Below are 24,417 nucleotides of genomic sequence, written 5' to 3'. Positions count from 1 at the left end.
AAAGATAATATTGAGCTTCATGCTTAAACACTTCCAAATGATAATAACCACAACAATATTATTGATGTATATACAGGGTGTCCAAGCAGGACCTCTTTTTTTCATTTTGTTATAAAACAGAAACGGCTGAATATTTTTCGATGCTTAAACATTTATTTGAAAGGTTGATTCTTAAATTTTTTTTACGAAAAACAATTTTGGTCAAATGTCTACCTCAATTTGTTTGGCAGTAGCCCATTCGGTCGACCTATTTTTGAGTACATTTTCGATTGTATCTGGTCCTATTTCGGCAATAGCATCTTGAATTTGGGTATTGGGGTTGTCAATAGCTGCTGGTATGTTCGCATAACATAAATATCGATTGGGGCTGACGCTGTATGGCACGTAGCGCCGTCCTGTTCAAACCAAACGCCGTCCAAGTTCTCAGCTTCAATTTCGCCGAAAAACCAATTAGCCGAAATCCGCACCAAACAGTCACTCGTTGTGGGTGCATTGGCTTCTCTTGCACGATTTAAGGCTTTCTAAACCACAATACTGCTTATTAACCTAGCCACCGAGGTGGAAATGAGTTTCAATGAAATGTACTTTTGACGAATGATTTGACGACCTACCACTTTGAAAATAAATTTTTCATATTTCTCAAATTTCTGCAACCGAAACTGTATTTTGTACATAAATTCTAAGAATCTACCTTTAAAATAAATGTTTAAGCATCGAAAAATATTCAGCCGTTTCTGTTTTATAACCAAATGAAAAAAAGAGGGCGTGCTTGGACACCCTGTAAATACGCATATCAGATTATCAATTCCAGATTTTCTTTTTCGTGCATTTCAGGTTAGAGGAAACATTAAAGATACTGTTTCAAGTGTTTATAGCGGCATTGTTTTGCTGCTAATATAGCGTGGTCAAATAGCGTTCGCTTTTTCATTTGGTTGTAAAAAAACTGTTGAATATTTTTCGATGCGTGAACTTTTATTCGGCAATGACAATTTGAATTTCAATCTTGAGGTCGTCAATAGTTGCTGGTTTGTTCGCGTAACATTTATGTTTCACCTCAGCCCAAAGATAATAGTCCAATGGTGTCAAATCGCCGCTTCTTGGAGGTCAATTCACAACATTATTTCTGCTGATTTTTCGATTTCCGAAGATGGGGCGCACAATATCGATTGTGGCTGTCGCTGTATGGCACGTAGCGCCGTCCTCTTACAACAAAATGTCGTCCAAGTTCTCAGCTTAAATTTCGCAGAATTTCGCTCAATTTGTTCAATCAGCCAACATGGCACGGTGGCGTACGTCTTCGAAGGTTCCGGCGACACTCATACGGTAGATTAACATAACCATTGAGGTGGAAATGAGCTTAAATGGAATGACCTTTTTAAATATCGTACCGTTTGAGTTGAAGACCTACCACTTTGGAAATAAGTTTATCATATTTCTTAATTTTCTGCAACCAAAACTGTATTTTATACATAAATTTGGTGAACCAACCTTTCAAATAAATGTTCAAGCATCGAAAAATATTAGGCCGTTTTTTCATAACCAAATAAAAAAATGGGTCCTTAGCGGGCCACCCTGTACAACCGCCGAGCGGAAAGACTCCCTCCATTGCTCGTGGTCGACCGTCCATCAACTCGTTTCACTCTTCGCTTTCAAACAGGGCAAATCATGTCCCTTCTGTTCTTCTGGATGGTCTAAGAAGACATTGCGGGCTGGTTCGTCGTCCGTATTTCTCATGACATGACCAGCTCATCGGAGTCTGGTGAGGCGTATGCGCTGAACGACAGTAACGTCGTCGTACAGTGCATACTGTTCTCTGATGTAGTGGCTTCTTCATTTTCCTTCGACACATACGGGGCAAATATAAATCTGAGTATCTTCCTCTCAGAAGCAATACGATGATCGTTTCGGATGCGACAAGATGGCCCCTGAGGTCTCCACTTTAGAGTCCCGAATATCCCGCTCCAGCGCGATGTTCGAAACGAAACAGGCTATGCCTTCTTTTAGGCCCAATCCCTTTGTAGTAGCGAAGGAAATAGACAGCTTGCCATCCGTCTTCATCTTACTTGTGACGTTTGCCATGGTAAGCCTCTCTAGTTTAGCAAGTTGGGCAGGTATTCCGAAACTAGTCATGGTCTTATACAATACTACTCTTTGATCGGTCTACTAATTTAATCAGATGAGATTATCAGATCATCAGATCATCAATGAGAATAGATCGTGTAGATGGTATTCAGAACTGTTATATCCCTATAGTTGCTATGAAAATTCGTATGTAAATTCTCATTCCAACGCAAATTGTAAATTCTCATTTCGAAAATAATATTATCTAATCATTTGGAATATGTATGGCTCTTCTGAAACATTATTTTCAGTTTCACTTTCAGATTTTTTTTCTGAAAACAGAGACTCCTGATTCAATAGTGTCAAAATATAGTTCAGATTAAGAATGGTTGAAATTTGAAAACAAATACACTCTGTGATGATTTTTGACTATACAATATAATGAATAAATCTGCAAAATATTTTTAAATGCGTATGCTATAGATGCCGTTGTTCAAAGCAGAACACAGAAATAAGTTTATTATTTTCGTTTTGTCAATTTCACTGTCAAAAGCCTACCTCCCTGTGGTCGGTAGATCACTGGAAAAGTCTATTAACTGATCAACTTAACAATCAACATTGCATGCAGAAAAACTCCTCAATCAATTTGGCAAATTAAAAAAATAAGGTTTTTGCTGATTGAAGTTTTCTTGTTTGGATAGTCGAAACCGCACTACATACATCTTTGTTAACAAGGCAAGTTTTTTGCAATATATTGTACATCGTGCAGCCTCGAACATATATCGGCTGTCAATTATTTGTTTTTATTCTTTTGTTTTTTTATGATAAAGATCAATTGAAAGAATAAAAAAAATATCATGTTAAATATCGACTAACAAATCTACTGTATAAAATGAATCAAAATCAATAATTTACACCAAAAAACCACTGCAACTCTGTACTAGTGCGATTTTGAAACTGTCTACTACACGGTTCAAGGACATAATTTATGACGCTCAATAGGTATTTGATTCTAAATGATTTCAAGTAGCAAACCAAGCAACTTCTAAAGTTCTTAGCCAAAGAAACGAGATCAATAGGGCAGAGATTCCCTATTTCAAGCCAGACCGCTCGTCGGTTGTGATGCAGGATAAGAAGAAGAACAAGAGTGAAAAGAAAAAGAGCCAAGGGAACCATATGACAGAAAAAGAAATGTCTGTAAGAGATGAATGTGTGGTAGAGACGGAAAGAAAAAGATAATCGGAAGGATGTTCAAGCTGGACAGAAAAGCAAACCACACTAATAATTGTACACACAGTTACCGTAATTCATCCGTTTGTAATATTCGCATGATAAGTTTTTCTGATTAAGTCGTGCAAAAAACGTACTTATCTAAATTCTCATTGTTCGTTGCAGTCATGCTCGATCCTGTTATCCTCTATTCCAAGAACTAGATAAATTATTAGAACTCCATAACTGCAGAAACTAATCTTTGAGCCATAAGCTAGTTCAAAACAAAAACCAACAAAAATTGGAGATTCGTGGCAAAATCAAAACACGTGAAAAAACACATACTTAACGGAGGCAATCAAAACATGCCATCATATTTGCAAAACTAATCAAACTTTACATTAGCTGCTTGTTCAAGAGATAAATAGATGCACAAACTCGGAGGAAACAGCGTAGCAATGAAACTAGTCCTTTGTGAAAACAGTCTTAGTATCCGAATAGTCTAATCCTAGCCTAATAGTGAGTGGGGATAGCTTATTGTATCTAAAGACTCTGAAAATAAACGCGAAATATACGTCGGAAAACGCGTAAATTGGTTACAGGTGTTAAGAATTATGTGTGGTCTTTAGTTACTGGTCATAGTTATACTACCTTTAATAGTATTACTTTATTCAACCACCGGCAGAAAGCAATTCAACACAATAAACGAAAAGTAAGGAAGAGTGTTGGACACGAAAACTAAAATTATGAAATGAAAAACGAAAAATATTTACAGCAAAACGGCAACTATTTACACCAAATAATACAACCACCAGGAAGAATAAATTGTAATCCAAATATGGTCGGTAGTATTTATATAGTTTTTACACTACACGCTATTACATTTTGTGACGTTCAATCGGTTTAGGTGAAAAACAAGAATAAGCAAAAACAAACTATATAAGGAAACGAATTTTCCATTTTGTGTGGGAAAAGTGAAATAATAAAATATTGATATAAAAAGAATTTGCAGTTTGCAATTGGGATTAAATTCGAAATGAGATGCAACATAAAAGGATCCATAGAGCAAATAAGCAGGGCAGAACCGCTCGGCGGTTGTGATGCCGGATAAGAAGAAGAAGTACGAAAACATAGGAACGAGTCATTCCACAGAAAAAAAAGGGTAGAAAATAAGTGGCTTGTAGTGATATATACTATTGTGAACAAAAAATATCGGGAAGTCGCTTGTACTTCGAAAAATCTTTCTCTATTCTTCCAAAATATGTCACTATGTAACCAATTTATGTCTCCTTTAAAAAAATCCCAACTGTATGCAGTACAGCTATGTTTACATTTGTTCCATTTCTCGGAACTATTCGAAAAGTTCTTTTTTGAATAGTCTTCAAAACATTTTTACTTTCGGCTCATATCTCAACTCAAGTGTAAAGGGAGTTCCACAGGGTTTAGTCTCTTGAGTTTACCCAGTAGCCAGAAGTCACATGGTGCTACGTCAGGCAAATACGGTGGTTGCGGAACGATATGGGTCGAGTTTGTATCGAACTGTTCACGAAATGATCACGGAAATGTGATGCAAAGACATCACGAGGAAGTTGAACGATGAATTGTTTTTCCACAAATCCGGTCTTTGTTAGCGCACAGCATTGCGCAAATCACGCCCAACACTCAAATTTTCATTCTCTGTTGACAGTTTGACTGGTTGAAAAGAATTCATAAAAGAAATAATAAGAAAGAAGAAAGGTTAGAAAGAATTGCATAAAACCACGATGGTCGAAGACGACTGGTTCCCGTTATTTTTTGGCCTCAGTAGTACAATACGTCAAATAAGAGTATAGCAGAATATGTCATTAAAACTTTACTCATGTTCTTATGCGTCACATGGTATTGAAGAAAGGATGAAAAAACAAATACCCCCACAGAAAAAATAATAGTGACTCTATTGACTAATAACTTTTCTCGGAAAACATTAAGCCGTACCCAGTAATAAAAACGTGACTAGCACGTGCCATTGTTGACGTTCTGTAAAAAGGCTTACGCTTGTTTATACAGTGAAACATTATACCTGTTATCACAAATTGAAACCATCAAATATACAACCTGATCTAACATGTTATTAGCAATACAGTATTTCAGCGACAAAAAACAAATCTAATAATAATAATAATAATAATATTAATAATATTAATAATAATAATAATGATAATAATAATAATAATAATAATAATAATAAATAATGATGATGATAATATTGTTATATTATTCATTATTCTTATTTTTATTATGATTATTTATTATCATTAGTGTTATTCTTATTTCACAATACAAAAAAGGCAAAAATTAAACAAAAGCAAATAGTTGAATATATTCTTCAATTAACTTTCGTAATATAGCAATGAATTTGGGCAGGTAATTGTCTGCTACAGCATAGTCGTATGCACGAAAATAAGTCCGCAAGATACAAACACCGCAAATCAGTAATAAATGAAACAACAAGTGAAGAGTTGTACATCCAATGTTTACGTGGAGACTGCCAGCGTCAGTATTTAAACGAGATCGTGAGATCTATCTGGAAGCATTAAGTATTCTGTGGGGATACCTACGAAAACAAAGTATGAGAAAGAAAGATAACAAGGTAAAGGGATGAAAGACACATTATATTAAATGCACATTAACGTGAAACTCAAAACTAATAATAACAATATTGATAATAGTAATTAAATACAAAAGAAACACCAATAATTAAACAGAAAGCAACATAAACAGTCTTTGGTGATCAATGCACAAAACTTGCGTATTGCAAAATGTGCAACAGATTACATAATTTACCGTTTCTCCTTAACATGCGAGAAATAATTTGTTTATTGTTATAGGATACGCAATCCCAACAAAATTAAAAAAACCAACAAGTAAATCGAGGACAACGCCATTGGAGGTTGACGTAATCCAACCCATTTAATAATGGAATGGATTTAATAATAATGGAGTGGTTTTGTAAAGCCACTTGAAAAAAAACTCAACAATACTTGTCTCCTAATTTGCCCGAATCTTTGACAGTGATTTATGCAGTTTTAAGCCATGCGATTTCATGAGTTTAAGTAGGAATCACAATGATAGAATGTATAATTCAAAATCAATGTATCAACTCAACAATAATTGATGTACATGAAGGCAACGGAACAATTTTAGTCAACTTCCTAATTTGCATATTTCACTCGCGACATTTACGTGGCCTCGCAATTATCGTTAATCACTTTTAGCAACCACACAATAAGTTGATTCAAGCATTCATAACTGGATATAAGTTCGAATGGAAAGTGTTTGTGTTTCTGTATCGTAAATCACTGCCATGCAAACATCAAGATTCCTCTGTTGGTGCTCCAAATATGAAAGGCTCAAATTGATGAGTGCTGAAATGATAAATAAAGACGACAAGTTCAGCATATTGTTTTTAATTATCGACCATAAACATTTCATTAAGTTATAAACAAAAGATTTGCTCGCCAGTGTTAACATTCTGAATGTTGTTTGAAATTTACACTCAAACACGAAATGAATCATTTTTCTCGCATCAAACTCTTTAATTTGGTGAAAGAATTGGATAATATTTTGTTGGCAATCTTGGACTTACATGGTGTTTAAAAAGGTTAAATAATGTAATTTTTAAGTTTTTTTTCATAAAATTCATAAATTTAGTTTTATTCTATTTCTATGATTTAATATAATTTCTAAATAAACAATTATCGGTACATCGTGAAAGTTTCTATTTTCTTAGAACGCATAATATAACATACAAAATAAAAATAACTACTACCTAACAAAACATAAAATATACGGAACATCGCCAAATTGTATTTGTTTGTATTATGCAATTTTCCTCACGTAATTGTAAAATTGTTTGACAAAAAAAAATCATTTTCAGTTTTTTTTTATTTGTTTAAAGGATGAGGGAATGTTCTACGCACTGCCACACATTGTTGGATGGTGTGGGACGCTCCACCAACTTCCAACCCAACCGCGTGGGAAAGTCGCTTTGTAGGACCTACCCACTCAATCAAAATTGATGGTTCTCCATCCATGATTCTTCTCCGTGATTCTCCATACTACCCCTTCCGGGACTACCGTTTCCGGTTTTACATCCGAAGAGGGGCTAGAGCTATAGGCGTACTCGCCTTTCGAGATTGAAACACGCACCGGTGGCCGCGTTTCATGCCGTGCGTAGCCACGCATACGGTGGGGGTACGGTAGACTTCGAAAAGAGCGCCCAAGCACTTGGCATGCCAGCCAACTGTTGGGTTTGGACTGTTGGAAAATTAATTGATCACTCCTGGTCAACTACCCTAGGTACAAAAACCACTCCCCTCTACAGACGCCTCCGCGGCTTGCTGCCGCTGCACTCTCAGCCAGTAAAATAGTGCCACATACGTGGTCTGTTAAAAAATGTTCGCGACGTTTGAATATATGCGAACTACGTACATATATCCGATTTTTGATTTTTTTTGTGGCGTTACGTTGCTACTCATGTCACTCACTTATGGTGACAAGTTCAGTCAATTGAGTAATCAGTCAATTTTTGATAGCTGTTTTGCTTGGACAAGTTTTGGTTCATCGTCGATATTTGTCTACCATAAAAGTAATTGACCACGAAGCGGTAATTTGAGTTTTGAAAACAAGTAAAAATCACAGGGAGCCAGATCTGGGGAATACGATGGCTTTGGCATCAGTAGAGTGTTGTTTTGGTTCAAAATTCGCGCAAAAACAACTATGTGTGAGCAGGGGCGCAAAAGCCAATTTTTCTCTTCCCACAAATCCGGGCGTTCGTTGCGGATTGCCCCGCGCAAATTGCGCATTTACAATGGACATGTAGGATCTTTCGTAAGATTCCTTATTTTTATTTCGACGGGGAGTGACTAGAAATTTCGTATCCCACTGCCGGACGGTTTTACGCGGTTTAATCACGTCGATCGTAAGAGCCCACGTTGGGCACGTCCGTTCAGTTCGGGCGTCGCGAAGAAAGAGGAATGATCGGAGTAGCCTCGTTGGGAACGTCCGCACTCGTTGACTGCCACGGAGGAAGAGAACGCGTTGTCTCAAGTGGGCTCGTGCCACACCTGTTTGAAAGGCGCGCCACTTGTTTCGAGCGCGTGTTCGAACGCCGGTTGTCACCGCACCTACGTTTGGGTTTCAGTACTGCTTCTACACTTTTGTCGCCTAGGTGGCGGGAGTGCTGTCGCTACAGACGTCATCAAGTATCGTGTAGTGATTGAATTTTTATTTTTGGAAGGACAAAGCAGATTTTCGAACGAATGTTGAAAGTATATGAGGACTCTTTACCTTCAAGTAAAACAGTAAAAGATAGGTTGCTGAATTGGAAAATCGTCGATTGACCGAAAGAGATTTAGTACAAGCCCTAGACATCTCCAAGATGCAATTAGCCCTACACAGTTCGAATGCAACTTTCTCGGCAACACTTCGAACGTTTGTGTTACGAACGGAGGTTCGACGCGCGACTAGTGCCTTCAGGTGCGAGAGTCCGCGGTGCGGACGCGTCGGCGTTGAGTGCTCGAATGGAGCAAAAACGGTGAGAACTCGCTATTTACGGCGCGGCGAGTGATCGACCGGCGCATCGAAGTGGCGACTCAGGATCGGGGTGTCGTCACTCAGGGGGAACGCCAAGAACGGGATTGGGGATAAAAGGAGCTCCTCAGTGACGCTTAGGGCATTCGCGTTTAACGGCTCTTACATGTCACCTCATCGAAACTTCACCCAAGACCAGAGATACCGACTCCCTCAGAATCGGTCTCTACTTCTAAATTGAGTCACTTGTTGTGAGCCCTTGCCGACGAACCATAGTCGCCAACTCGCTTAGAGTTGGGGCTCTCTCGTTACTTCATTTAAAGAGTCACCTTATCATGAGCCCTTGCCAACGACCCATAGTTGCCGACTCCTTCTGAGTCGGGGCTCTTAGGTACCTCTAACCTCCCTGCCAGAGGAAGGCTTTCGGAAAGGCCAGGGCTTGAATCGCCCAGGTACCCTGCGAGTCAAATGTGGTAATAGGTTCTAAGTCTTGAATTAGTATTAAAATTAAATAATCCTCCACCTTCTACCAGAGGAAGTCTTTCGGAAAGGCCAGGGTGAATTTCACCCAGGTACCCTGCGGGACGATTCTGGTAGTTGGTTTTAGTCATTAAAAAGAGGCAAACGTTAAGCTACTGCAGCTCAGTCTCTATAATCTGGAAAAAAAAAAAAAAAATAACGGCTCTCACAAGTCGGTGAGAGAACAGAACAGAATCAAGTAACGGAATAAAGGCGAGCTCTCCAGGTGGAGACACGGAAATTAATAGTGCGAGTGTATTACTTTCTTTGGTTCTGCCCCGGCAGAACCAAGCCCCAACCGTTACAGTTTGCGAAAGGATAACCTGGATTGTATGCATCGACTCATCACGTTGCCATGGGCCCTGAAATGATCCTGAATCAAAACAAAAGGTTAAGGAGCGGTATGAACTTGGTTCTTCGGTTCCGAATCGAGTTTATGCCCAAAAATCGACCAAGAAGGTGTTCTTATCAGCATCAGTATTTTGGGATGCAAATGGCATTTTGTTTGTGGATTACTTGCAAACTGGTAAAACAATAAATTCTGAATATCATTGTAACCTTTAATACCACCCGAAGGAAAATATACCAAGGACACGGTTTCAATCAATCAAATTTACTGCGCTCCACGTTGGGAGCATAGTGCTGTCGTTAGAATCCTCCATCCTGGACGATTCGGAGTTCTCGCCTTCAGGCAAATTCAAGTCGACTCTTCTGATGTCCTCGTTGAGACTGCGACGCCCTTGCGGGTTCCAGTCTAACGCTTGCCTGCAGATATCGGTACCGCTCCTTCGTCAAATGTGGCCGACCCACCGCCACTTGCTCTCGAGGATCTCCGTTGATATTGGCCTCTGGTGGCTAGGTCGGTGGAGCTCGGCTTTTGAGATTCAGCTCTGTAGCCAGCAAGCCTGTATTATGTACCTCAGGCATCGGTTAATGAACACCTGGAGTCTGCATGTTCTCTGCTGAAACGCCCCATGTCTCGCTTGCGTAAAGCAGCACAGATTTCACGTTGGAATTGAAGATCCGGATTTTTGTACGGTGACTGATCTGGTTTGATCTCCATGTACTTCTCAAGCTCGCAAAGTCAGCTCTTGCTACGCATACGTGCAATAAGTGCGCATATTTCATTTCATTTCGTTTATTAAATTGGTCGCCAGTAGCTTAACAAATTCAAGCTTGTTTCCACAGAACTCTGCACAGATCGCATTTGTTTTGTTCGTCCACGTTGACTACTAATGCGTGTTCAAATGTCGTCCTATGTTAGTTATGGAGCTCAGTTAGGCTTTATTGCTCGTTGAGTCACAATATCAATCTATATATATAAAAGAGTACCGCGTTATTGGTCCTCTCTTTATAACTCAAGAACGGCTGAACCGATTTGGCTGAAAATTGGTGTGGAGGTAGCTTAGATCCAAGGGGGTAAAATAGGATACTTTTTATAATCCGATCGCGTCACAATGAAGCCACAATACGCACAATGTGTTTTTCTCCCCCCCCCCCCCCCTCCCCTTTCCCCATCCAAATAAGGTCGACGCGATCTCTCCCGCTGAGGCGGCATCGACAAACGATAGACAGAGAGCGAAACAGCAAGCAATTGTCTCTCTCTTGCGTATGTTTACACTCTCTCTCACGAACGCCGAATAGTTTGGCAAATTGTCAGCCAGTGAGAGAGCGCAAAAGCAAACAATTGTTTACTTCTCTTTCAAGCTTCCGCCCCGCTCTCGCGAGCAGTTCGACTATTCACATCTCATTTCATCATTCGCGTCGTAAAAAAATTATCGTGCGTGGGAATAATATTGAATACTTCATTTTAAACACTTGCTTTTTCGGGAAATAATTTTAATCGTAGGGAAGCATTCACCAGTAAGTATTTACTTAAAAATAGTGAAATTGTACCGTACCGTGTTTTGTTTGGGAAAAAATGTGAAGATTCGTGCAATCCTGATCTTCAGGTGAATAAGGAGATACCAGCTAACGATTAGGAATGCCAGCGCCAAATCGTGAACTGAATGATGTATATAATCGAGATGTTTGGCGCATGTTGCGAGATGTTTTGGAGGGGCAATGATTTTACTGTCCTGAAATTTCCGCCAAACACTGCCAGTAATTCCAAGATCAGCTGACGAAATGAAGTGCTTCTCTTCTTATTGGACAACAACCGCTGAACGGTTTTAGCCTGCACCAACCAGCGACAATGTTAATCTCTAATACTCTTTCTAAACGTTCGTTTTCACGGGCCGGGTTGTTAGTCCCGCGCCAACCCCCCTGGAACGCCGGAATCGGGAATCGAACCCATGGCCAGCTGCGATACAGGGACGAGCGTTACCGACTGCTCCTATCACCGGGGGCCCATTGCCTCTGGGGCGAAACAGAGTTCGCCGGGCCTGCTAGTAAATAAATAAATAAATAAATAAATTAAATGATGAGGTCATAACAGCTGTGAAAGTGTATTTTTCGGCCCTTCTAGATTCTCACTTCAGGGATGGAATACATAAATTGGAATCTCATTGGAACAAGTGTATTGACCTACAGGGAGACCATACTGAATAATAAAGTGAATAATAAAATTGTGTTTTTCTTTTCGAAGCTTAAAACTTATTGCACAACCCGTTATGTTACATAAGGTATAATTCATAAAACAAATGAGAAACACTAACACATTTTTTTTCGAAGCACGGAAATCAGAAATCATCGAAGAGAAAACACATTCTATTTCGGAATATTTTCATCTAAGATTATAAAATCACAAGTCAGATTGCTGAAAATTTGCATGATATTTATTGTTTTATTACTGCCATTATTTCAACGGCTTTAAATGTGATAAATTCCTACTATGGCCAAAAAATATCGGGAATTCGCTTATAACTCAAAAAGTCTTTGTTTAGTCTTCTAAATCTGTCATCACCATTAAAATAATCCCTACTTTATGCAATACATCTGTGTCTACATTTGTTCCAATTTCAGTCCGAAAATTCTTTTTAGCAATAGCCTTCAACACATTTTTTGTTTCGGTCCTATCTCAACTATTAATTTAAAAAGTGTCCTCGGATCGGTCTCTTGATTTTTGCGGAGAAATAATCACGAAAATATGATGCAAACAATTTCTCGTGAAGCGAAAACCAAGATGTTTCTCGCCACAAATTCGGTTTTTGTGATACACAGCTTTACGCAAACGACGCTTAACCCATGAATAGTATTGTTTGTTGACAGTTTGTTCGGTTGGAAGGGATTCATTATGCACTACAGTACGATAAGCGAAGACAAACGTTCTCGTTATCTTTTGGCCACAGTATTCAATGCCAAAGTAGAGTTGCGTTCTGGAAAACTAACAGTCGAAAATGATATCAATGCTTCCGTCATACAATTATGTTTTTAATAACTCAAGGCCGGAAACAGGAACGGTTTTGTTCGGGTTGATTGTTAAACCAATGAATACTGCAAGAAATGATTTTTTACTCTAGTCTTCTCAATTTGTTTCTAAGCTGTTCAATGAAAAGAGGACTTGATAATTTACAGTAACACAAAGCTACACAAAATGTTGTTGCATACATTATTTCTTCGGATGTTTCCACCTTATTTGATCTTTACAATTTTCTTGTACTTTTTTTAAAATGTCAGTAAACGCAAGAGCAGCTATAACTACTATCCAACTACTGCTAGTAATATGAGTCAATATTCTCCTCTTCATTCTCCTCCAATTTTTCTCAATCAATTGTCTCAAAGACGCAGTATTACCTCCAAATGTCCATTATTTTTTAACAGCATTCCATTACTTTTATATCTTTCTTTTACTTATATACATATATACTACCTTTAGGACGAACCATTCATCAACGCATCCTCTTTGTTGACAACTTGTTCTGCTGTATTCGACGTCGTTGCTGTCCCGGCAACACTTGTTGCTTTGGAATCAGTCAGACTATGCAACGACACTTTGGTTGTTTGTTGTCCGGCTGTTTGTATCGATTCACTCTGCACTGCTGATTGATGTGGAGTAGGGTCCTGTTTGTGCCTGCCACAAGTAGAATCATCAACACCTCGAGAGGCTGGACCACGGCGCATGTTAGACTTGGAGATATTGGCGAAAACGTAAGCGGCCTTAGAGCTATCGGAACTTGTACCATTCGTATTACTGATCGCCAAAGGAACATGGTTTGGAGCTGAAGATTGTATCTGCTGGTTCCGCTGTTGCTGGATTTGCTTGTTAGTGCTGGTACTGACAGTGTTCCCTTTATCATCCACGCTTTCACCTTGATTGGGTACGTTCATTGAACTGAAAGCATGGGATTTGCTGCATGTATTGTTAACACTGGTCGTCTTATTCGTTGTCGCCAATGTTGCAACCGTCGTTTGTGTGTTAACATTAGCTTAAAGGCAAAAAAAAATGTGAAAATGCCTAGAAATGGTCCGTAGTTGTAAACATGTAATTGACTCTACCTGTTGGCAATGACAGCAACTTCGGTTTACCTTTTTGTGATGAAGTTTTCGTCCTTCTTCGAAGCCGCTGCTGCACCCCATCGTTCGACGAGTTACTCTCTGTTTAGGATAAAACATAACGATAGAATTATAGAAGCATCCGATCGCCGTTCACGACGTTCCAAACTGTTACTCACCATGTTCAATATTCATACCCCTCACCCAAGATTTTTCCTTCCAGTCGCCCCAAGTTGTATAGTGGACATCTCGTTTAGCAACCTGCTCGTGAAAATTTCGGACGTTTGCGTCATCCTGTTGTGTTTCCTGCTGTTGCGATGGCGGTTGTCTGTTGCGATCATTAAGCTTTGCATTACCACCCCCATTATTTCTACCGGTAGATGATCCACCATCTCTTTTTTCACTGTAGCCTCTAACATTACGGTTCCGTGTATCCGAATAAGCATTACTTCGTTGCCCTCGATCCTTAACCGTTACTTCTTCTTCGTTTTCAGTGCTAAGCGTACCTAAAAAGACAGTAAAGTTTTAAAGACTCCAGATGTGTGAAACTATTAACTATGTGAAACTAAAATATGAAAATAAAATATGAAACTACTTTAGGCACGCATCGCGAAGGAATAATTAAAATGGGAAATGGGGTTCATAAGGTGAGGTGATCAAACAGTTATATTGCTAGGAAAACCAGTACCGCAAAAGTAGTACAAAAAGGAGGACCGAGTTCAAACGAATTAAAAATCGCTATCGTACACAGCACATTAAAAAACCTTCGCACATAAGTAGCTCCTATTTAAACGTTTACAACAAAGCTCTTAATTGTCTCAAAAAGTAGATCGCAACAACACAACATTTTACACCAAAATCAGTGCAAATATTGTCGAACAGCATTCTAAATGTACGAAAAAATTGGATGGTGACTACAACCGTATACGAAATCACGTTCATTCGGCTACTACGTATAAGGTGAACCTGCGAACACAATAAATGCTTTTCGACGGGACAACGGTACAGTTAATTTGTCGAGTCATTTATCAGCAGAATAGGCCGAGGCTCTGAAATTGAAATTTAACGAAAAAAATAAAAGTGCGCGAGATAGCTAAGATGGTGAACATATCAATTGGTAGTGCATTTACTACTTTGCACCAAAAAAAGGCTATGAAATAGGTTTTTTTCCAAATGGGTGCCGCGTTTGCTCACAATTGAACAAAAGCAACAACGTATCAAATGAATTGATCGGATGACCAAATTCAACGAATTAGGCTTCCAACTGCTCCCTCATCCTCCGTACTCGCCGGATGTGCCCCACGGCGACTAGTGGCTCTTTGCGGATCTCATAATGATGCTCCAGGAAAAAAGATTTGGCTCGAATGAGGAGATGATCGCTGCTACTGAGGCTCATTTTGATTCAGAAGACAAATCGTTCTACAAACATGGCATTAAAAAATTAGAGAAGCGTTGGAATGACTGTATTACACTTAAAGGAGATTATGTTGATGAATAATACAGAATTTTGCCGATAAATGTTGTTTTCATAGTTAGTCCCGGGACTTATTGAACGATGTGTTAAAGATCAGTAAGCTAAATTATAACTGTATACAATATCGGCCGACTAAAACAGAATTTAGAGCGTGATATGCACTTTCCGAATAAATTACTTTAAAACTTTTAAAACAGGGTAAGGAGTTTAAGAGATTGTTGAAATTAGTCCAGCGCCTCATCGATAGTTTTAAGAATAAGATTCGATTCCTTAATATTCGTGAATATTTACCAGAAATTAAAAGAAAGACAAAATAGTGTCAATTTGTTAAACCATCGAATTAGTATTTTTCACTGCCGGGGAATGTAAAGTAAAGAATGTAAAGAAGAATGTGTTTGAAACTACAAAGTTCTTAAAACCCAAAAGAAACACATCGAGGAGGAAACAGAAAAATAAAAAAGTGGTAAGTGTAGAAAGAGTGGGGTGATCATACAGCTATTTGGGTAAGAAAGTCATTGGCGCACAAGTAGCAGGGACGAGAACATAGCCAAGTCGAATTTCTAAACTCTATCACAACCTAAATATATGGTAAAACGCTCCGCAGATAAAAAGGAGTTAAATAAACGACTAATACAATGTTCTTATTTGTTCTAAAGAGCGATTTGCAGCCATCGTTTTACACGACAGCAATAATAAAGGAAACGCGCTGATTAATGTGGATCTTCTCACTTACCAGAGTATTTAAGATTCAACCCTCTGCCACCCCTTCCACCGCGACCTCGCATTCCTCCGCCTCTGTATGATCGCGATAACCCATCTCCATCGTACTGATATGATCGGTCCGATCGTCGGTTCAACGTAAAGTTTTGCATCGATCCGATACTCGATCCTTGAATCGCACGTAACTGTTGATCGATTTCTAGTTTCTCCTGACGTAGCTGTTCTACCTCCTGCAAAAAGTATTAATATAATATATGAAGTTTGCATGTTCAAATAATTATCGAAATTGATGGTACTACAACGTTTTACGAACCTTCAAATGCACTAAATGATACTCCAGTAACACTTTAGCATTGGCGATGGATTCAACTGTTCCAACAAACACGAACGGTACCTGACCCTCTTCGCGTGGCATGCTTGGCTTAGGCTCGTTATCACCTTCGATCTGTTATTAGAAATTGAGAAACCGTCAGTGATATAAACCATACAATAACAAAGGCTGCGAAGAATCAAACCCTCTGATTTACCATAGTTACCTTCACGCGCACCACGCCACTCTTGTCCACAATCTCTTGAATAATACGCCCATTTTTACCGATCACTTTACCGACCAGATTTCGGGGCACCTGTAGTGACTCTTCGCTATACTCGAGCATTGCTCGAGCCTTTTTCACTGCTTCACTAGACTATTCAATTCACCCACGAAAAATAAAGATTTTTTTTATAAAATAAAATACTCGCAACAGAGACCGCAAAATGACATAGCGAAACAAAGTTTAAACAATCCTTACCTCACCAGATATCTTGAAAGTACAAGAATTTTCTTCCAATTCGATGTTCAATATACCATCAAGCTTTCGTGCACTTTGTATGTTACTACCGTGCGCACCTATAGCAAGGCCCATTAAATCTTCTCTCACCTTGAACTCGTCCGTAAATCTGTACCGAAACCATTCAAATGAAAGAAAAAGAAACATAAGAAAATAAGAAAGGATTAGCCAAGCCAAGCCAAATTGAGGCAACAGAACTATGTCAACTGTAGCGTATAAAAAATTAGCTGGCAATGCAAAATGCATTGCACCCTAGACTTTTTCTATATACAGGGTGAGCAAATTAGGTTTTACAGGGTGAGCAAACGGCCGAATATTTTTCGATGCTTAAACTTTTATTTGAAAGGTTGATTCCTAACATTTTTTTATGTAAAACAATTTTGGTAAAATGTTTACCACGATTGGCTTGGCAGTAGCTTACTCAGTCGATCTATTTTTGAGTACATTTTCGATTGTATGTGGTCCTATTTACTCAATAGCAACTTGAATTTCGGTCTTAAGGTTGTCAATAGCTGCTGGTATGTTTGCATAACATAAATATTGATTGTGGCTTTCACTGTATGGCACGTAGCGCCGTCCTGTTCAAACCAAACGCCGTCCAAGTTCTCAGCTTCAATTTCAATCAGCCAAAATCCTCACCAAACCATCACTCGTTGTGAGTGCATTTGCTTCTCTTGCACGATGTGTGGGTTTTTCGAACCACAATAGTGCTTATTAACATAGCCACAGAGGTGGAAATGATCTTCAATGAAATGTGTTTTTGACGAATGATTTGACGACCTACCACTTTGGAAATATTTTTTTCATATTTCCAAATTTTCTGCAAGCAAAATTGTATTTTATACATAAATGTTAAGAATCAACCTTTCAAATAAAAGTTCAAACATCAAAAAATATTCAGCCGTTTTTGTTTTATAACCAAATCAAAAAATGCACACTAATTTGCTCATCCTGTATTATGTAGTCTGAAAAGACATCCATAACTTTTGCGTGTACGTGTACGTGTGCTTATAAAACTTAATTCAAAGCCCGGTCCAGACGCTACGATAATCGTTTACGATTCGTCGTTTCAGACACATCGTAACGATGCATCGTAGCGTGTGGACCGGGCTTAAGATGGTTTAAATTATCCGATTTGCTTCAAATATGCACCTTTTTGTTGGAAAAACTGTTGTCTTTTTTAAAATACCTTCATAAAATCTCTTTTCTAGAAGGTTTAGTCGTTATTGGCGAAAAACTCGAGCAACCCATTTTCACAATCCTTTTTTGATCTAAATTTTTCATCATTCAGGAAATTTTGTAATGCGCGAAAAAAGTTTCAATCGTTTGGTGCAAGGTCCGGACTATACTGTGGATGCATTAAAACTTCCCAACCAAGCTCCCGGACTTTCTGGCGAGTCACTAAAGACGTGCGTAACCTTATGCGCGTCCTGATGGAACACAACACCTCTTCTGTTGGCCAATTCTGGCCAATCGCTAGCTTCGAACGGTGCAGTAATTGACAGTTGAGATCTGAATTAGTGCTAACTTGAGCGATCAACTAGTTTTTTTAACTTTTCCTGTCCTTAGTTACAATATCGATTGAAAAGTTACAATTTTTATTCCGTAATCCTAAGCAAGCTTAGTCACAAATGTGAAAATCTGAAGAACAGATTGATAAATAAGTAAAAAAAAACAGGTGCGTACTTACCCGCCATAGTTTTGAAGTTTCGTCGACTCGAGCTGCCGGGCAGCTTCTTCAGTTCTTTTCAGTAACATCACCTGTCGAAATTTTCAAGATACATTTTGTGTTTGCGCTTTTAAGCAATACAAGGGCCGCCTACCTTCTGGTTGAGGTTTCTAAAGTACATATCTTGAATCATCGTGGCGCGTCGTTGGGTCGCATTGGTCCGAGAGATGATGCGTAAAACACCCTGTTCTGACACGTATCGGCAGATGGCAGCACGAATCGTTTTTTGAAACTCCTTATGAACACCATCAATTTTAGCACTGTAAAACCAAATGAAATGAAAACAACAAGAACATAAGCGGCCTGCGTAAGCTAAAGACACATATAAAAATGAGGGAGAAAGAAAGGTGGGTAGACGGAAGGCAACTATAAATCCAAAAACACTCACTACTCCTGCACCTCTTGCGGCACGACGATTTCGAATCGGTGGAAAGTTTTTTCATTGATTGGTGGATTCGTGTTAACTGGACGGATCCGGTCGGAGTGCACGATCTCGGTGTAGTTGTGATCCCATCCGACATACTCAACGACAAAGAACTCGCCCTTCATCATCTGGAAGTTTGATAGCGTTGTTTGGTGTGATTGGCTCGCAGCACTGACACTGCACAGATCGTGGACTTTCAATGACAATAATGTTTTTGCCATTCTATTTATTATCAAGGACTTTTTTGTGTTTTCTAAGCTAAGTTCGCTTACCTTTAACATTGCCCGCCACCAGCCGCATGCTTCATTGTCATCCGAACGTGAAAAAACCTCCACTTCCATGCGCTCGGCGAGACTGGTCGTATTATCGCCAGGTGGTAACCGTACTTGATTGAAATGAAACTTGGCCTCCGCCTGCCACCTGCAGAAAGAGACAAAGCGGCGCGATAATGTGAATGAAGGACGAAAACACTTAAACTAGCTAGGAATCAACTGGTCTGTGTACTCACTCATTTTCAAACTCCACTAGCACACCATCGTCGAAAACGTCCGTAACGATGCCCTATACGAAAAACAAGCAGTAAGGACGTAACAATAAATGCAACCATTTTGTCGCGTTGATCTGAGCTTAATTTAAAAGTAAGACATATGACGCCGGGCGGAAGAAGACATTGTTATAAGTAAAACAACATCTTATATTTACATAAACAAAAACTTATAACATTACACAAACACTTCTGATGAAAGCAAGATTTGAAAAACTTAAAGATATGGGGAAAAAACGGTATTAAAATATTAATGGAAAGGACCAGACAAAGAACAAAAACTAATGAATCATGTAACTTTCAAAACAGTTTTTTGAAAATTACATTAACATCGAAATAGAAACTACACGAAAAGGAAGGCTACAACTCCTCCTAACAGCTAGTTAGTTTTGTAGTTGATTGTTTTAATTGGTATTGGGCGCAAACTATGGCAAAAGAAATGCAAAATATAATCTGTATCTACACTAGAACTTGCAACGCTCCTAGAGTTTGTGCAGGCACGTTGCAATGGAAACGGACCTCCTGTTTGTTTTACAGTTTTGTATAATAATGTTTGTATAATTGTATAATTGTAACCAATTTTGTATAATTGTTTGTATAATTTTAGAACGTGGCACTTTACTAACTTCACATTCTGTGTGTTGTACAACACCTGAATTGTCATTAAATAGAGTAGAGTAGAGTTAATTCGGTCGTGATTACACCCTGTCTTGAAGCGGTTATATGTATATTCAAGTAGGTATTATTATAACTAGTTTAATGATTTTATGAGCGAGGTGCATGGTTAATGGACAGGAAAATGATGTCCATATTTTCAATAGATCAAAGCAAGGGTTTACTTCTTTTTTGTTTTTCCCGAGTGATTATTGATTGCGATCTCTTTACGTTGTAAACATAACAGGCAGGACCACAGTTTTGACAGCACCTCCTGGCGTCATTTCGTAGTTGTTCCGTGAAGTCGCACAGTAGAACAAGAACAAGAACACAACAATTTAGATTCGCTTTACCTTATTAGTTAAAGTTATTTGAGTTCTAATGAACCACGTACACTACCAATCGTATGAGCTGCAACTATATCCAAATAGGATTCACCTTACACAATGCAGTTTAGGACCGTTTCGTTCCAGAAACGATATCAATCTTAGGTGTTGACATAAAAAGGCAAAATTGTCTTATTTATATTCAGCAAAAATGAGACGTAAAAGAAAATATTGAAAAAAAAAGGTGAGAACGGTGGAGGAAATAAAAGAAAGAGAACAAAGTTTCCTAGTGAAGCTTTTAAAATGTACGGATGCGAAAGTAAAAATGTTGGCCGTATTAAATGAAAAATTCAACCTAGCCCGGTGAAAGCCTCCAAACCAGTTAAATCGCAACCAAGCCGTAAATGCCAAACACATCCTATCTTCGCCGGTAACATAGCATTGAAATAACATTTGCGAACAGCAAGTGAAGATGACGATATTCACCTTATAGTACGCACAATTATCACCACATACTTCGACTGCAAGCTCTTCCATTTTGTATTTTATATGAATATTTTTCCCCGCTTAGCCGACACAAAACTTTCAGCACGCACGCCTCGCTTCAACGTCGCTCAACGCGTAACAACTAACTTTGATGGACTGTGTATTCACAAGTCGTATTCACATCGCAGTAGTATGGCAGTCGGTAACGCTATTCAGACCGAGGTCGTTCACAGCAGTCGTCCATAAAATTCCACCAATGCAGTACACAAAATTTCCAGTATGTAAGCCTCGTATTATAACAGACGTATGTCAATATGACATAACATATAAAGAATTAAGCAATTGTTATTCTACGAGTAACGAGGTGCTGCCATAATTATTCTCTCATTTTCATTCGCTCAAAACGATTTTTTTTTATAACTTGCATTTATGTATCAAATATTCAGTCGTGTATATTTACAACGTATACGAAGATAACAATCCCAAATTTCACTCAACAGAATCTCAAAATTCGTCAAAGACCAGAACTCTCATTGGAGGGAATGAATATGCCACATAAGGCCCGATTACCATTCTCTAATTGAGTACTCGAACGTTAGAGTGAACACAGTAAGGGAGAAAGCAAAATACAGCAAGAGAGAAGACAGAAAGTGACAGCTATAGCAAAATGAACTCAAAATGAACGATCGAGTGAACGTTCGAGTTTCATAATAAGGGGGATAAAAAGAAAAGCACATGTGCCAAAGTGGTAAAAGTTCATTCAGCCTTCCCCTCGCCAAAACGCGGATGAGAGGATCTATAAAAGTTTTTTCCGTTTTTTAACCGTTGGTCCCGACGCGGGAAAATCTCCTGGGCCTACTTACTAAAACTTAATTTGCTGCTAGCTAGCTCGACGTAATAAAATGCGACTGTTTAGATGGCTCGGCTCTAACGGCCAGTGTAAAGTTTGGGGCGATCCTCGTGCGTGCGAAGTTACGCATATCGCCGGCGGTTCACGCGAAAACGCAGTCATTTACTTCCATTCAGGCGTTTATTTGAAACTTGTCGTTTCAAGAGGTATGGGAGCGGGAGTATTGATACCCTTGTCGCGAGGTTTCTTAGCGCTTACTTGAGGTTCCAAAACCGTTCCTGAAATTCTTGTTCGGGAGCAGAGTGGGTCATGCGCTGAGCAATTGCCGGTCTCCGTGGGAACGCGAGTCTAACAGCCCTATCGGCGTTCTCAATTCAAGTTCGACAATTCGACAATCCGGCTTCCGTCAACTTTTTGCAACGGAAACCCCACTATTATGGATCTCAAACGGAAACTCTACCGTTCGAGTGAACACAACAAGAGAGAAAGCAGAATACAGCAAGAGAGAGGGCAGAAAGAGAAAGCTATAGCAAAATGAACTCAAAATGAACGGAATGAACGTTCGACGACTCGAATCGAGAACGCGGATAGGGGGGAAAGTGCCGTACTGTTAGGATGTATTTGATTTTATCAATTATTTTGTATTGTCTATGCTGGCCGTGCAAAGATAGTGATATTTTCAAAGATAGTTCGTATTTTTGTGATGAAAAATTCAATTTGTAAAATTTACATCGCAATATTTTGCGATTAATCTTTGCTTTTTCAGCTACTTTACTGTCACTGTCGCTAGTGCAAAGTAGGTCTGCCTAACTAAGAGCCTGCTTTACAGCAGATAGGATAAGTGAATGGGAACTCAGCAGCTCACACATTTGTGTACACCAAGAACAAATAATCATGTACCAGGGGTGTGCGTTGAGATTGGGACTGTTTTTAACATTAAAAAAATGTTTATAACATTTTAATGCGATTTTCTATTTTATTCAAAGTATGTGCCATCTAGCTATACATTTCTCCTATCTCTCTGCTAAATCATGGATTCCCAGACGAAAGAATTCTTCATCTTTTTAAGTAAACTAATTGGTCATCCCATTTAGACTTCCTCGTAAAAAACAAAGGGCTGCTCAGCCAATACGTGTCCCATCGATGAAAATGAATGATATTCGGAAAGAACCAAGTCTGGCGAATAACGCGGGGAGGGATAGCAGCTCCCATCCAAGTTATTTGATAGTTTCCTGAAACAGTTTTGTTTTTTGGGGCGCCTGGTGCATGAATCCACGGCCTACTAGGCGCCTCCATTGTTGATAACAAATTGGCTTTTTGGTTGTTTTTCGATCAATGCATGGTTCAAATAGGGCATTTGTTATCAGTAGCGATAGGAATTAACGTTTGCATCAGGTTTTAGAAGCTTGTGAAACACCACACCTTTCTGTCCCATCAGTAAGTCCGTTTTTTTGAGTCCTTCGATGCTTTTTTTTGCTAAGTCAAAATCGCCATTTTGAAATTTTTGAAACCACTCAAAGCACTACGATCTTCCAAACACAAGTCCCGACAAGCATTTGGTGCGATTCCGAAGCAGTTTTCTTCAAGAGGAGCAGAAAAATAGTAATCGCCGCCATACGTCATTTTCAGGTACAAAAGTTGTCATGGTCTAACCCTTTCAAAGATGGGTTGCAAACCGAAATATTTTTTTTTCGACCTGAAATCATTTACCGATGTCAAAACAAGGTAATGATGAATGAACCGCTAAACTGGGAAGTCCCAATCGACAGGTACAGCCGTCTTTTTAACAGTCCCACAGCCCTATTATGGTTCTCGATTCGAGTCGTCGAACGGTCATCTGTATTCATCTGTGTTCATTTGGTTATCCACTCGCCCGTTCGAGCTCTCGAACGGAAATCTTCAACTGGATGAACGCTTTCTGTTGAAAGCTTTCAACTGAATGAACTTTTCCGTTCGACAATCGGTATTATGGTTCTCGAACGGAAACTCGAATTCGACAATCCGGCTTCCGACAACTTTTTACAACGGAAAGAGCCGTTCCGTTAGGAAGTCTTTGATTTTATCAATTATTTTGTATTGTTTATGCTGCGCCGTGCAAAGATAGTGATACTTTCAAAGATTGTTTGTATTTTGGTGATGAAAAATTCAATTTGTCAAATTTACATCGCAATATTTTGCGAAGAGTCTTAGTATTTTCAGTTCTTTTACTGGCACTGTCGCTAGTCCAAAGTAGGTCTGCCTAACTAAGAGCCTGCTCTACAGCAGATAGGATAAGTGATAGGGAACTCAGTAGCTCACACATTGGTGTACATCAAGAACAAATAATCATGTACACCGAGAACGCGTAAACGTTGAACCAACAAGTGTCTCGTTATTATGGCCGGCGACAGAGCCGCACCGAATCCGAACGTTGCTTGCCGATCACCGATCACTTTCATCGCGTTGGAGAACGGGACCAGCTAGCAGCCGAACTCGCTGTGCGACCCGGAACTAACCACACAGGCCGTCGCGCGTTTCGTTCGCTATTTCGTGCGCGAACTTGTACTCGTGATCTCGGTGATCCGCCAGCTTACAATATTTCGAGTT

At 39.2% G+C, this 24,417-nt stretch overlaps 1 protein-coding gene across 3 annotated transcripts; it reads right to left on the bottom strand.

Moving 5' to 3' along the window:
• Nucleotides 1–12,136: 12,136 nt before the first annotated feature.
• Nucleotides 12,137–21,105, bottom strand: LOC128272060 (fragile X messenger ribonucleoprotein 1 homolog). Of its 3 annotated transcripts, none has more exons than XM_053009799.1 (13): nt 20,982–21,105; nt 19,480–19,532; nt 19,244–19,391; nt 18,936–19,099; nt 18,642–18,807; nt 18,509–18,579; nt 16,780–16,927; nt 16,516–16,674; nt 16,302–16,433; nt 16,002–16,218; nt 13,974–14,300; nt 13,798–13,896; nt 12,137–13,727 (listed from the first exon to the last, which is right to left on the bottom strand). In XM_053009799.1, the coding sequence occupies exons 1-13, from the start codon at nt 21,030–21,032 to the stop codon at nt 13,174–13,176; spliced, it is 2,289 nt and encodes a 762-aa protein (XP_052865759.1). In that variant the 5' UTR covers nt 21,033–21,105; the 3' UTR covers nt 12,137–13,173. The 3 variants fall into 3 exon arrangements, with proteins under 3 accessions (XP_052865759.1, XP_052865766.1, XP_052865750.1); XM_053009806.1 differs by having other exon boundaries at nt 16,525–16,674; XM_053009790.1 differs by having other exon boundaries at nt 16,525–16,674; nt 18,936–19,391.
• Nucleotides 21,106–24,417: the final 3,312 nt, after the last annotated feature.

This window comes from Anopheles cruzii, chromosome X (genome assembly GCF_943734635.1).
Source record: "Anopheles cruzii chromosome X, idAnoCruzAS_RS32_06, whole genome shotgun sequence".
In the NCBI taxonomy this organism is placed as follows: domain Eukaryota; kingdom Metazoa; phylum Arthropoda; class Insecta; order Diptera; family Culicidae; genus Anopheles; species Anopheles cruzii.
Note: the sequence above shows the minus strand (reverse complement) of the source record. Positions and strands in the feature narration are given on the sequence as shown.